Here is a 13,992-nt window from a genome sequence, read left to right as displayed (position 1 = left end):
ATTTTTTTTTGTCTGTCTGTCTTATCTATCTATCTGTCTGTCTGTCTGTCTGTCTGTCTGTCTGTATCTATCTGTCTATCTATCTGTTTGTCTAACTATATATCTCTTTGTCTGTCTGTATCTTTCTTTCTATCTGTCTGACTGCATCTATCTATCTATCTGTCTGTCTGTATCTATCTACTTGGCTATTGTTTATTGAAATGCAAAAGAGTATGATGATGTGTGTTTTTATAATTTTTTTGTGTGCACAATATATAACATGATATAAGAAAATACAAGATGACATGTTTAAAATGTCAAGCTGTGCGTTGGGTAACTTTTTGCAGTTATCATGGATCGCTACCAAGAACAGCCACATCTTCTGGATCCTCACTTAGGTAAGTTAAAGCGATGAATGTGATGGGCATGATGAATGTGCTTTGTGATTGAACAGCGTTAGTAACGCTGTATTTGCTGTTGTGCAGAGTGGATGCTGAACATGCTCTTGGAGATGATCCGCAATGAGAAGTCGCCACCTCCAATGGTCCATCTCTGTTTCAAATTTCTCTATATCATCTCAAAGGCAAGATGGTGTACATCTCTCTAAGTTTGACTGATAATCTCTCTGAAACCACAGAAAGAGTGATTTGTGAGTTTGTGTCTTGATTTTGTGATTCCTGGTGCTTCCGCAGGTCAGAGGCTACAAGATCTTCATGCAGCTGTTCCCCCATGAGGTGTCAGATGTTCAGCCGGTTCTGGACCTTTTATGCAGACAGGACCCAAAAGACACTGAGGTTACTTATCATAGGCTCTGTAATGAGCCCCACAGTGTAACACATAATCATACAAGCTAAATTAATGTCTAGAGTTCTTACACAGGTCAGATCATATATTTGAATTTCCCCCCTAAATTTCACTTATAATGTTAGTTAAAGAATCCCTGTGGTTAATGTTCCCTCTAAATTTTTTTAAATTTTTTTTCTGAGCAAAACTTTTCTCTATTGGGTGGACATTTCGGCTACCTGAGCAAAAACATTCTTTATACTAGACCTGGGGCCCGTTCTTCGTACGTCAGGTTCATAATCTTAAACCTAAGAGAAAGGAAAAATTGAAATCGCATCATATGGCCCCTTTAAATGTGTCATTTTATTATCAAAGGTGAGTTTTAAGGGATAACAATATTGACTGCAGGGGGACTTTTAAGTTTTTTTGTGCCAACAAACAGTCATAAAACCCTTCTTGGAAGTCCTTCCAAGAAATCCACAGTGAATAGCTTCAGGTAGTAAGTAGTTGCAGCAGGTCACCATTTATCACATCTGGAAAATAGCATCCATGTGTGTTACTTGTAATTTACCCTTCCAAAAGCACAAGATCATCTAGGTAGTGACTGTATGTTTCTGTATTAGACCTGGGAAACACGCTACATACTCCTCCTCTGGCTCTCCATGACATGTCTCATTCCCTTTGACTTGTCCCGTCTGGACGGCCACCTGTCCACTGACCCCGGGCTGAACAGAGAGTCCATCATGGATCGGATTCTGGCTGTTGCCAAGGTAACACACACAATCACAGACCACTCATAGACTTGTCAACGTTTGTATTGTATGTGAATGAGTCAAATTAGTAAGCATTTTTTTTATTTTTTATTGTCAGTTTTGCAAATCATATTTTTTAAACTTATACTTATCGTTACCTATGTGTCATTAATTATTTTTGCTGCAGTCCTTTCTCAGAGTGAGTGACAAATCTCGAGATGCTGCATCAGTGCTGGTATCGAAGTAAGTTACATGTTATGTGTTCTTTCCCCTATATGTGTGTTTATTATCTGTGTAACACTGGGCAATATGTGAAATAATTAAATGTTTTGCCTGGCAAAATTAATATAAAATTAAGCAACAGTGTAAACCTAACATTTTTTTTTTGGCCATTTTCTAAAGAGTGTCTCATTAGACAGTATCCACCATGCTTCTGTGTCTTACCAGAATGAGAGTGTTAAGACTAAAATGATTTAAAAATGCCTCTTATTAAACTTAAGTAGACAATACAGCCTTTGAGCTGGTTCAATTCAATTCTCTTTCATGAATCATTTCAAACTGATAATATATTCCAAACACTGATTAAGTGACTCATTTGCATCATCAGTCATAAGTCTTCATATAATAAAGTGTTTTAGTAAAATGTATAAGCAGATAAATTTTGTTGTTTAGTACTTTAGTCTACTAATGTACAGTATATTGGTGCATATAATTAAACATGATTAAATATTGTTCTTCCTTGGATTCATTTGAGTTTTACACTTAAATTTGTATTTATTTATTTATTTATTCATTCATTTATTTATTTGTCTATCATGTTGAATCCACTTGTTTAAATGGCTGTTTAGTTAAAATTCTGATAAAAAAAAAAAAAAAGATTTTGCCCAGCATAGTTTTCGTATGTTATAGAAATGATTTCCACTCTTATGATATCCAAAAGTGGTGTTTATTGTAAAATATTGACAGCTTTACTCCCTGACCAGTAGAGGGCACTGTTTAAACACTTTTAGATTATTTCTTTGCTTGAAGGATTTGTGTTATCGGCACAGGTTTGTGACTCGTCCAGATGTGAAGCAGAAGCGTCTGGGTGATTTTCTGGACTGGTGTCTGACAACCATCTCTCAGACCAGTGAGGTTACCATGGAGGGAACTGTGACCCTTGATGGAGCTTTGCAATCTCTGGTGAGCCTCCAGTCACATGTAGGACTGTTTATGTTCTCCACTTCCTCCTTTTCTTTTCAGGAGAATGAAAATATTGAACATTCAAATGCTTGGCAATAATAAACAGAATATTATTGTCATTTGCAGTAGATGTTAATATAGTTATCTTTATAGTCATTGTTCTAGGTGTGAATGGGCCTCCTTTAGGCCTGTAATTCCTGCACTTGTTTAGTAGCTGCACGTATTTGCTGGAGATACCTGCTAAATCCTAGAGAGGCAGCGGTTACATGCCCTCCTACCTGTATTTTTTTTTACACTGCTGTGTTAAAATGCTGATAATCGCTCATTGCAGTGACTGATCTTTATCAGAATTAGTTTCTTTGCAATGAAACATCATGCATGGTTTAAAGTCCAGAGAGCTGTGAAAACGATCCTGCTGCTGTTATTCTTTTGTGAAGCGCGTCTCTATCACCCGAGGCGCTCAAAACTGGCTTTGTGCGATGAGAATGCCTGGGGTGCTAAAACTGCAATCAGTGTTTTGCATATATGCTTTAAGTGCCACAAGGCTGTGAGCAGGAACATGTGCGGTGCACTTTTAAACTTGATAATTACTTGAAACTGCTGCTGGCACTAAGATTAACGGGATTCAGACATGTTGAAAATGGGTTTAGTAAATTTGGCTTAATATCAACTTGATGATATACAGTATAGATAAAGTATCGCTCAGATTTCAAGTGGGTCGTTAGGGTAGTTCATTATTTACCACCTAGGGGTATGTGTACCGCAGGGTTTTTTAGATTTTGATAAAATGTTTAAAATAATTGAAAATAATCTCATCAATATTTTGATTTTTAATAAATATATTATTTCTCACCAGGCCCAGCTCTTCAAGCACGGGAAACGTGATGATTTCCTGCAATATGGTATGTATATGTCCTTTAGGTCTTTCTTTGGTCTCTATAAAACCAGAACATAGATAAATGCTTACTAATTTTACATGACCGTTCAAAGCCCCAACAGTGCTTCAGTGCCTGAATCAGAAGAGAATAGCGGAGAGTAACCAGGCCACATTGCGTAAGCTGGGTGTAAAAGTGGTCCAGAGACTTGGCTTGACCTTTCTAAAACCACGTTTGGCCAAATGGAGGTAATTGAGGAGTGATGACGTATTGACAAAATATGATGAAATGAAACAAAGGATGCTTAAAAGTATAAGCTAGTTTGTAAGAATTTTGTATGACTACATCTAGATACCAGAGAGGAAGTCGGTCACTCGCAGTGAACCTGGCCCAGTCTTCTGTCACTGAAAGTGTAGAGGCTACAAAACCTGATCTAGAGTCTGTCAGTCAGGAGGAAGACTACGACATACCTGAGGAGGTAGAAAATATCATTGGTAAGTATTCATGCACATTTTCATATCTGTTTGTTTTATTTGCTCAATTATTAAATGCTCTCATGTACTGCTAATTTGCTTATTCATTGTTGCAGAACAACTGTTGGTGGGACTGAAAGACAAAGAGACAATAGTGAGATGGTCTTCTGCCAAGGGGTGAGAACAGTTATCTGGTCTAGGTGTGATAGTGCTATATTTTAATGCCATATTTCTCTGTAATAATCCCTAGAGTTATATTCTATGTTTAACTGGTCTTTCTCCTTTTAACCACCTACAGGATTGGAAGGGTAACTGGTAGACTACCTAAACAGCTTGCAGATGATGTGGTTGAGTCTGTTTTAGAGTGTTTCAGGTGCGTCATGATATAAAAGGAGGCAGAGATGTTATGATGTGTTTTCAAATACTTAGTGAGGTATTTTTCAATGACTTTTATGTCTTCACATTTTATAGTTTTCAGGAAACAGATAATGCCTGGCATGGAGGCTGCTTGGCTCTTGCAGAGCTTGGCCGAAGAGGACTGCTGCTTCCTTCCCGTCTCTCAGATGGTTGGCTTGTGTTTTATTTATTTTTTTATTTTTTTGTATTCAGTTTGAAAGCTTCTGGATTTTCTTTTCCTCTGACATAAATTGTAATATTATAGCTATAATCATCGTACCTCCCCTACACCATACTCATGTTTCAAAAACATTTATAAGCAAACATAATTCACTTTATGCAAACACTTAATTCAAATACTTCAAGTTTAACAAGATCCTTTATTTTTATTTTTTTAAATGCCACCACCCGCCTCCCTTTAATGATCTGTTACATGTTTTCTCAAAGCACACAAGATTCTCAGTGTACAATCTGGGCTGCCATTTTTCTTCCAATCAGTCCTTAATGTTATACACTAAGAATATTTTGGAATTATCTATATTTACATTTATGCATTAAGCAAATGCTTTTGTCCAAAGCAGCTTACTTTAAAGTTGCCAGTTCATGCGTACCCTTGGAATTGATCCCATGACCATTGAACACTAATGACAAGCAATTTTACAGACATAAATAGAATAATATTTGAAGACTTTAATGTAGATGTTGGCCGTCTTCCTGTAAAGTCTCTTGAGTATTGATCTTTTCACTGGAGCTCGTTTCTGTCTGAATTGCAGCAGTCCACACTTTGGGATCTCTGAATCAGCAGTTTTGTGACCTCTTTCTTTGAGTTCGAGCAGGTTCTTTGACCTTTGCTCTTTTGGTAGTGTGTCTCAGAGGTCTATTGTTTACCCGTTTTTGTCCCAGTGTGCTCTGTTTTGGTGTGTCTGGAGTGTCTTTGGCTGGGCTCTTGTCTGGGGGAGGAAGACTTTGACTGTTCTGGCCCTCAGTCATTTCTTGTTGGTCAATAGAGGAGTCAGTGATAATGTCCTTTGAGCTAGCTAGCTGACACAGAGCGAAGGCAGCAGAGTGTCTCTGGTCACATGGGTCTATTTCTTGTTCTCTGGGTGGAACAATTGTGCATACCTCAGCATTTATAATGGTTTGTCTTTCTGGAGTATCAGAGCCTGTGGTGTTGGGCAAGGCTAGGTTGTTGGACTGAACCCTGAGGCAGAGGTTGAGCGGTGCTTCTTCTTGACTACTTTCTGAATCATAATGGAGCTCGCAGTCAGAGTAGTGGTGTGTCATGTTGCTGGATACGGCCCGGTCCCTCTTTGAAAGGTTAAGAGGAGCTGGTTCTTCCTCGGTTTCTTCGTCTTCCTTTTCTGTTGAAATCTCACTGCTTCTTGCAGAAGCTGTGGTTTGTGGTTTATTCCTAAAAAGATAAGTAAAGATATGTAAAGAGTAGAGTAATCATTAACTTTCTTGTGGGCAACCTGACAAGATATTCTTTTATTTGATTGTGATGTAAAGTGTCATTACATAGCTGCATAGAGTTTACCTACCTCTCTTTATTTTGTAACATGCTCTCTTGAGTTTGTCCACATGATTTCTTGGGTAAGTTTTCAGTTGCTGTAGTTGCCGCTGGTTCAACATGCTGTGATTGACTAACTGGGAATGACTCCCCATGAGAAGCGTGCCTGAGTGTAACAGGGATCCGCTGGGTGACATCTGCGGTACTAGGCCTGTCTGGAGACCCGGAGGCGGCACACCCTGCTAAAGGACTCTGGCGAGTACCTTTGTCTACTGTATTGTGCTCCTGGAAAGCCCTGTCCTCAGGAAGTCTGCTGTAAGAATCAGGATGAGGTAGGGGTACTAGATGCCCTCCATACTCTCGAGGATAAAATCTGTTGCTGTACACATCCAGAGGAAGATACCTGGTTCTCTGTAAGGACATGGAAAATTCAGGGTGTTGGTAGAGGCTGTAGGGTAGAGGTGGACCAGGGATAATAGAATGGCCGTATCTGTAGTGATAAGGATGGAGAAGGGAAGTACTAGGTGGGACCAAAGGTGATGGAACAAGAGGTCTTTGGGTCTCTCGAGGTGTAAGTTGGTAGGCTGGGGTGTTTGCTTGGTTGTGTGAGTAGGGTGTGTAGAGAGAATGCAAGGGCCTCTCAGATACCATGTATGACGGATAGTCCGTTATTAGAGGAAGAAGCGGTGCTGTGGAAGCAGGTGGGACCCAGGGTGCCATTTGGTGGTAAAACTGAGGAATGGCTGAAGATGATTGATCATCTTTGTGTGGAGACCGAGATAGAGCTTCGCTTTCACATGTTCGTGCAACCGGTGAGAAAGCTGAAGATATTTTGTTCTGTTCAATGTCTATGTCTCCATTTTTGTCCCTGGTCTCACAGATTGGCTCAGGGACATCTTTAGTGACCTCCTTGATGGGACTTTCAGGCTTTTCTCTTGTTCCTTTACCCATCTCCTCTTGTTCAACCTTGTCGTTGACCCTTTCTGTAGGTTTGCTGGCTTCAGCTTCCAGGGGTGGCTCTTTACTCTTGTGGTTGAAGGGAAAATTATGCTGGGAAGTTCTCTGCGTTTTCCCTGTCTGTTCCATGCGCTGAGACACCAGAGAGATGGAGTTCTTGCACAGGTTATACTTCATGTGGTTGAAGAGATGAGACTTGATGTTGCAGGTGAAGGGACATTGGAAACACTGATATTTGAATGGTTTGCCAGCAGGGCGGGGAATGTAATGGGGTTTCTTCGGTTTTCTTCCCTGGAGAGTGTCCATACTGGTGCAGTTGTTCAAATCCAATACTATGTGGTTTGTCAGCCTTAAAGAAAAAAGAAAAAGATTAACCGTTTTGCCACACCCTGGAGCAGAGCGTCTTCTGTTTGTTGGGTCAGAAAGGTTAGTGACCCAATAAAACGAAAGTTTGCATGCTCACTTTCCCTTAACTTTTTAACTAGGCTGTAGCTGTTCTGTATTGTTTGTTGGTCTGCGTATTAGCATGACATGCTCTAGCTGCACTGCTGAAGCCAGAGTAGGCCTGTAGAAACATGCTCCCCTTTTTCAAAACCTGATGGCGTGGGAAACCACATACACCTGTTTCCCATGACCTTACCTGCAGGATACAAACTCCAGACATTTAAAAATGTATCTCACTTACACTGTAAATGTAGAGAAGCTACCAGAGCTATTAGAATGAAATTTAGTCTGTTATAACATCTGCAACCAATTGGACTGCTTCAGTGCTTGAAGGAAATTACTTCTACAATTCTGCACAACAATCAGGATACATAATGGTCCGGTAAGTGCAAAGATTTTGGGGCCTGAAGGTTTGTATTGGGAAGCAGAAGATTGACGAAAGAGACTGCCAGGCAAGTTATGCAGAAAATGACTCCACCTTAAGGAACCTGTTTGTCACAGGCTGTCGCAAGAAGTGGTGGCTCAGGTTTTGGCTCCCATGTTTCATACGAAGCCGCTCCCTCCTCAAGGCACAATTTAAATAATTTTTGTATTTTTGTATTTCAGTTTGCTGTTGTATATCTCGTTTCCTTGTTTCGTGGTTTTTAGTCATTCTTCTTTGGGTACAACGATGTCTTGTGATTTCAGCATAATATAAGACTTTACATTTCTAAATGGAATTTTTTGGTTATTAAGATATAGACTGAATATTACATGTACAACCACATGGCAAATACATTAGAATATTTTCTACCCGATGTAGTGTAACAGGTGCATCAATTGTCAGCAATTTAGAGCTACCCCTGAATCACCTGCTACAAAGTACATCAACAATTCAGCCTTTACAAACGCTAAAAGTACATGTGAACAGCAATAAGAACAGTTACCATTGGAAATCTTAGTGACATTGTTGCAGCCTTACCTGTATTTAGACTCGTTGTTTGGGATGTTGGATGTATCGTCAATGGATGTATGTCCACAGTGGACCTCCTGAAACGTATGATGGTCCCACAGTGGAAAAGTTTGGACGATGTGGTTGTCCTTGAGAGTGGGTGTCTGTTCGTTTAGGTGTTCCGTCTAGTTTCTGATGAGTCTCTCACGTCCTCTCTGAGGTGTTGACTCTGTGGGGTGGAGTCTATGCCCAAGCAGTAGAGCCCTGAGGCAGCATCAATGTGCCTGATATTTGGCAAGCCCCAAGCCACGATGCATTGCTAGTTTGCCTCCTATCTCACCAGCTAGCAAGAATCCACATGGATGAGAAGCCAGACAAGACTGTTTGTGGCTTTTGTTTGCCTGAATGGTTGAATTAGCCCAGGAGTGGTAGAGTTAGGTGTGAAGCAGGTTTGAGGATGTTGTCAGAGGGGTGTGGAGATATTGAGGACAACCAGTGAGATTTGCATGAATCCAAATGTGTGCGCTACACCTGATGTGAAGTGTCTTTCAGCATGGTTATGAAAATGCAGTTATTTTTCGCCAGATCTGGATCTTATTTGAATGTAACTAAATTTAATTGTAGATTTTAGGGTTGTTTTGAAAAATTGATTCACGTTTATTTGCATACACAGCATGAATCATGAACTCAATTTCAGCTCCACCTGAAGATTTTAGAAGACAATTCCTTGTAATGAGGTTCTTCCAATGGTCAACTATCAATACTCTCTCCCTTTTGTGTGTGTCTGTGTGTATTTATGCACCACTCACATTTTATTATGAATGTGCAATAATCTCAATCAATGTGTGGAGTCATTAAGATGTTTTATAAGCAATTAAAACTTTTATTCACCAAGAATGCATTAAATTGATCAAAAGTGTTGGTAAAGACAATTATAATTTAACAAAAGATTTCTGTTTCAAATAGATGCTGTTCTTTTGAACTTTCTATTCATCAAAGAATCCTGAAATCCTGAAGTATCACGGTTTTCACAAAAACATTAAGCAGCACAACTCTCAACATTGACAATAATAAGAGCAATTTTTTTCTTGAGTATCAAATCAGCTTATTAGAATGATTTCTGAAGGAACATGTGACACTGAAGACTGTAGTAATGATGCTGAAAATTCAGCTTTGGCAAAACAGAAATTTACATTTTAAAATATATAAAAAAAAAACAGTTATTATAAATTGTTATAATATTGGACAATGTTGCTGTTTTTAACTGTATTTTTGATCAAATAAATGCATATATAAATTTTGGGAAATATTTTAGATTACAAAAGTAATTAGTTTTGCATACTAATATTTTGTCTGCATTCTACAGTGGTGCCTCTGATTATAAAAGCTCTGACATATGATGAGAAAAGGGGCGCATGCAGTTTGGGATCGAACGTACGTGATGCAGCCTGCTACGTGTGCTGGGCTTTCGCCCGAGCCTATGAGCCAAATGAACTGAAGCCTTATGTCAACCAGATTGCCAGGTACAAACCCACCACCAGCACCTCAGCCACTGTGCTTTACTGAGACATTATACATGTTATTTATGCCATTTATTAAATTAGCTAATTAAGGCACCAACCTTTGGTAAATAGCTTGTTCCATACCATTTGTGCTGCCAACTGTTCGCCTTTTAAAATTATTAAATACATTACTGTTGGCTCTTAATTCACATAGTTAACTTTACTATGTTATTCATTATTTTTAGTAGATTTGCTGTGTGGCCATTGCATGGCTCACGTCTAGAATCTTAATTATGAATATATGAAAATAGTTTTTTTTTTTTTTCCCCCAACCCTTGATGGAAACTGACTCCTGTACGCCCACTATTTTATACAAGCTTTTGGCGTGACCTTTCTTAGATCTTTGTGAAGGTGTTTTTGGATGTTCTCCAGGATGAAAGCTCTTTCCACCAGAACCAGCTGTGGTGAGAGCTGATCTGATTTCAGTGATGGGTGAAAATGACAGCTCAACTTGGGTGGCTCTGTTGACCTTACGGTTACACTTTCTCTCCAATGAAATTACTTTTTTTTTTTTTTTTGTAATGAGGTTAGGCTGTAGCATTAGTGAGGCTGGCAGTAAATCTGCAACCCACATACTGAGAGCTCTTTGTTTTTAAGTCAGCAAGCCACACAGTATGTAGTAAGAGGAATTGACCGTTTTCACCACACTACCTGGTAATTATTTTAAGAAAATTCCCCTTTGCTGTCACAGCAAATGATATTTAAAGGAAACTGCTGTTTGACATAATTCTATCTTTTTTTTTTTTTTTTTACTTTGTGAACATCTATGGAGAATTTTTAATGAGAACTGAACTTCCAGGAGGGAAGTTAAGGCTTGTATTATAAACGTCCAAAAAAAACGCTCAACAGCCCCTTCTCATACCTGTTCGCCTGGCTATAGTTATTCACCGCCTTAAAACCAGTTTATACACCTCTCACAGCTCAGAACCTCGCCCTGCTGTGGATATACAGTATAGTCTCTTGGTCTATGCGTCTGTTAGTACATTACAAATTTAAAATGGAATTACATTAACTGTACACAGAGAACGAGGAGAAGATACTGCTTTGCCGAACCTGAAAAAAGATGATAAACCTAAATAAATATATTTCACCCCAAAATATTTTGTTTTGTGGAACAGAAATGGAGAAATTTGAAGAATCTTCACGTAGCTCTTTTTCAACTTTAAGCTTCAAAAAAGGACAAAATAATACAGTAAAAGCAAAATTGTCTAGTCCATATGATTTGTGTGCTTTTTATACCAAGTCATATGATTGCTTTGTGTGACAGTGAAACCCAAAATATTAATTGACAGTCTTTATTTCTGCCAAGGCTCTAAAATGAACTACAAGTTCAACAAACAATGACACAAGTTCCAGTACTGCTTTGATGCACGTGACTGATACGATTTCACATTTTCTGTGCTGATTTTGGGAGAAAATCTGCGGAATGGATTTAAAGATAATAAAGTGTGCATAGATTTGATGTGGTTGATGTATATAGATGAATGGAAATTAGTTGGTCCCGTTCTTTTATCTTTCACTGTAGCATTAACTGTCACCAGCCATTGTATTCTTGTCGCTAAGATGAAATGTTATGATTTTTGGATCGGGTCTAGATCTCTCTGGTACAAGACGGCGAGCATTATTTAATGGATCTTTTTTCAGAAAGCTAACGTATTTTCCCATGAGGAAGTTGCCTATTTGCTTTAATTGTGGTGCTTGCTAGTATTATTACTACCCAGATTTATGCTTAGGTGTGTTGCTGTACACTTTTAACTTTGCTGCGTAACTGTATTTTGTAATTCTTCTTCAAATTCTGCCGTGTTCTGTTTGTGTGGTGATTTAGTGGTGAATCAGCTCAGCGAAACAGTTTCATCAGCAGAAAGCATTTTTCCCTCCCAGGTTCAACAGTAAGCCTTTCAGTCACCATAAAAACATAATGATATTACGAGAATGTCAGCTGAAAGATGCTCCGCTGCCCCCCCCCCGTTTGGGACAAGTGTGGGCCTGTGTGTAACTGACTGTGCACTTTGCATTACTCCTTCAGTTTGTTGGCCCTCCCCGTAACGTCCCTCCTCCCTATCCTCACGGTGCTGCCAGGTTTCGTCTGTTGTCGTGGGTTTCGGTCGCCATTTGGCACCCAGGCTGTAGGCCTGTCGAGTCCTGTTCTAATTTCATCAGCAGTCAAAGGTTGTTTCTGTGAGCTCCCGCCCCCCCCCCCCCGTTTGGGACAAGTGTGGGCCTGTGTGTAACTGACTGTGCACTTTGCATTACTCCTTCAGTTTGTTGGCCCTCCCCGTAACGTCCCTCCTCCCTATCCTCACGGTGCTGCCAGGTTTCGTCTGTTGTCGTGGGTTTCGGTCGCCATTTGGCACCCAGGCTGTAGGCCTGTCGAGTCCTGTTCTAATTTCATCAGCAGTCAAAGGTTGTTTCTGTGAGCTCACTGACGCTTTCAGAAACCGTGTCATTGCATGAAACTTCACTATTGTTTTTTTTTTTCCTACATTTTGGAGGGTTTATATACACACACACTTTTTTTTTTAAAAGAAATACATTTATATATGCATTAAATTCATCAAGTTGCAGTAAAGATTTTTACTTTTTCCCTTAATTTATATTTTAAGTAAATGCTGTTCTTTTGAACTTTATATTCATCAAAAAATCCTGGAAAAAATGTATAAGGGTTTTCAATAAAAATATTTAGCTGCACAACTGTTTTCAACATTGATAATAATAATAAATGTTTCTTGAGCAGCAAAAGAGTGATTTCTGAACAATCATGTTACACTGAAGCCTGGAGAAATGATGCTGAAAATTCAGCTTTAATTGCATTGCAAAAATTACAAAATATATAAAAATAAAAAAGTCATTTTAAATTGTAATACTGATTCACAATATTACAGCTTTTACTGTATTTTTGATTGAATAAATGTAGCCTCGGTGAACATAAGAGGTTTCTTTCAAAAACACAAAATCTCACAGAATCTAAACTTTTGAACTGTAGTGTATATGCAAATATTTACTCAATATAAAACAGATCCTTAAAGATAATACATCATCTATGGTCCCCTTTGACTTTCTGTTTTGGCACACTTCCCCCCCAGAAACGTTTCCTTAAATTATAATTCTGTCTTTATTTACTCAAACTTGAAGTCGTTTCAAATCTCTGACTCTTTCTTCAGGGAAACAGAAAAGGAGAAATTTGGAGAATTTGTACTTTTTATTGCAGTGAATGGAGACTGACTTCAAATAGGATGCAAAAGCACCTTAAAAATAGTTAATATTACTCATGTGTTATTACATTCATCCTAGGTGCATTCGTGTGAAATGAAAAGTAGCAGTTATCTTTTCAGTGAATCTGTTGATACGGTTTACAAAACAGGTCTGGATTCATTCACAAACCTGACTCGTTCTCGACTCACTAACTCAATGATCCGGTTGCAGGGGATTGCATTTTTAATGTTTGACCAGTACAATTCTTAAAAAGTTCTCCTTTTGTGTTTGATGGAAGAAAGTATGTCAAAGGAAGAACTATCCCTTTAAGCTTGAAGTCATTTACAGTGCACAGGCAACAGGTTTCGATGGTTTCCCAATTGATTGCGTAATCCATAGAAGAATGCAAGACATTATTATAAAACAATAACAGTGACACGTCTAGCTCTGTATGCATGTTCAGTCTCTGTCCATTTTATGCTGCTCCAGGCCACTATCAGTTGTTCATCGAAACCAGCACGGCCGTGTTAAGCCCGTAGGGTTGTGCGTGTGTATGTTTGTGTACTTCATTCTCCCAGGCTGTGAGTGACGGTGGGAATACCTCGCGGGCACGTTCACACAGCTCGATTGAGGAGGAGGAGAGGTGGAATAAAGGGAAAAGTGTGCAACAGGCTTATGGGGGCATTGAAATGATAGATGAGGTTTGAGATGAGAAGTACACGCTTGTTTTTAATCATGTGCCTCATCACTGGGGGTGAAAGATCTGAAGGTTTAGCGAAGTACATGTTTGAGTGAAAGCGTTGAATGTGTTTCACCTCAGACTGTCAAACGAATGAAATCAATGTCGAGAGTTAGGATGCACATAAAATATATTAACAGTTATCCTAATTCATTTCTGTATTAATAATAATAATAACAACAACAATAATAATAAATATAATTTATTAATAATAATA

At 38.9% G+C, this 13,992-nt stretch overlaps 2 protein-coding genes across 2 annotated transcripts in view; one reads left to right on the top strand and one right to left on the bottom strand.

Moving 5' to 3' along the window:
• The window catches only part of tbcd (tubulin folding cofactor D), a 25,525-nt gene that overhangs the window by 1,134 nt on the left and 10,399 nt on the right, over positions 1-13,992 (top strand). Inside the window, exons 2-14 of the mRNA XM_016463041.1 lie at positions 327-377; positions 465-562; positions 672-773; positions 1,386-1,532; positions 1,702-1,757; positions 2,564-2,696; positions 3,553-3,598; positions 3,687-3,819; positions 3,923-4,065; positions 4,161-4,221; positions 4,343-4,417; positions 4,516-4,610; positions 9,649-9,805. Coding sequence (XP_016318527.1) covers positions 327-377; positions 465-562; positions 672-773; positions 1,386-1,532; positions 1,702-1,757; positions 2,564-2,696; positions 3,553-3,598; positions 3,687-3,819; positions 3,923-4,065; positions 4,161-4,221; positions 4,343-4,417; positions 4,516-4,610; positions 9,649-9,805 — 1,297 coding nt within the window. The remainder of the gene's footprint in view (positions 1-326; positions 378-464; positions 563-671; positions 774-1,385; positions 1,533-1,701; positions 1,758-2,563; positions 2,697-3,552; positions 3,599-3,686; positions 3,820-3,922; positions 4,066-4,160; positions 4,222-4,342; positions 4,418-4,515; positions 4,611-9,648; positions 9,806-13,992) is intronic.
• Positions 4,629-8,769, bottom strand: LOC107670504 (zinc finger protein 750-like). Its single transcript, XM_016463131.1, has 3 exons — positions 8,313-8,769; positions 5,982-7,256; positions 4,629-5,851 (listed from the first exon to the last, which is right to left on the bottom strand). Exons 2-3 carry the CDS (start codon positions 7,211-7,213, stop codon positions 5,239-5,241), a joined length of 1,845 nt encoding a protein of 614 aa, XP_016318617.1. The 5' UTR covers positions 7,214-7,256; positions 8,313-8,769; the 3' UTR covers positions 4,629-5,238.

This window comes from Sinocyclocheilus anshuiensis, unplaced genomic scaffold (assembly GCF_001515605.1).
Source record: "Sinocyclocheilus anshuiensis isolate Anshui unplaced genomic scaffold, SAMN03320099.WGS_v1.1 scaffold476, whole genome shotgun sequence".
NCBI lineage: Eukaryota > Metazoa > Chordata > Actinopteri > Cypriniformes > Cyprinidae > Sinocyclocheilus > Sinocyclocheilus anshuiensis.
Note: the sequence above shows the minus strand (reverse complement) of the source record. Positions and strands in the feature narration are given on the sequence as shown.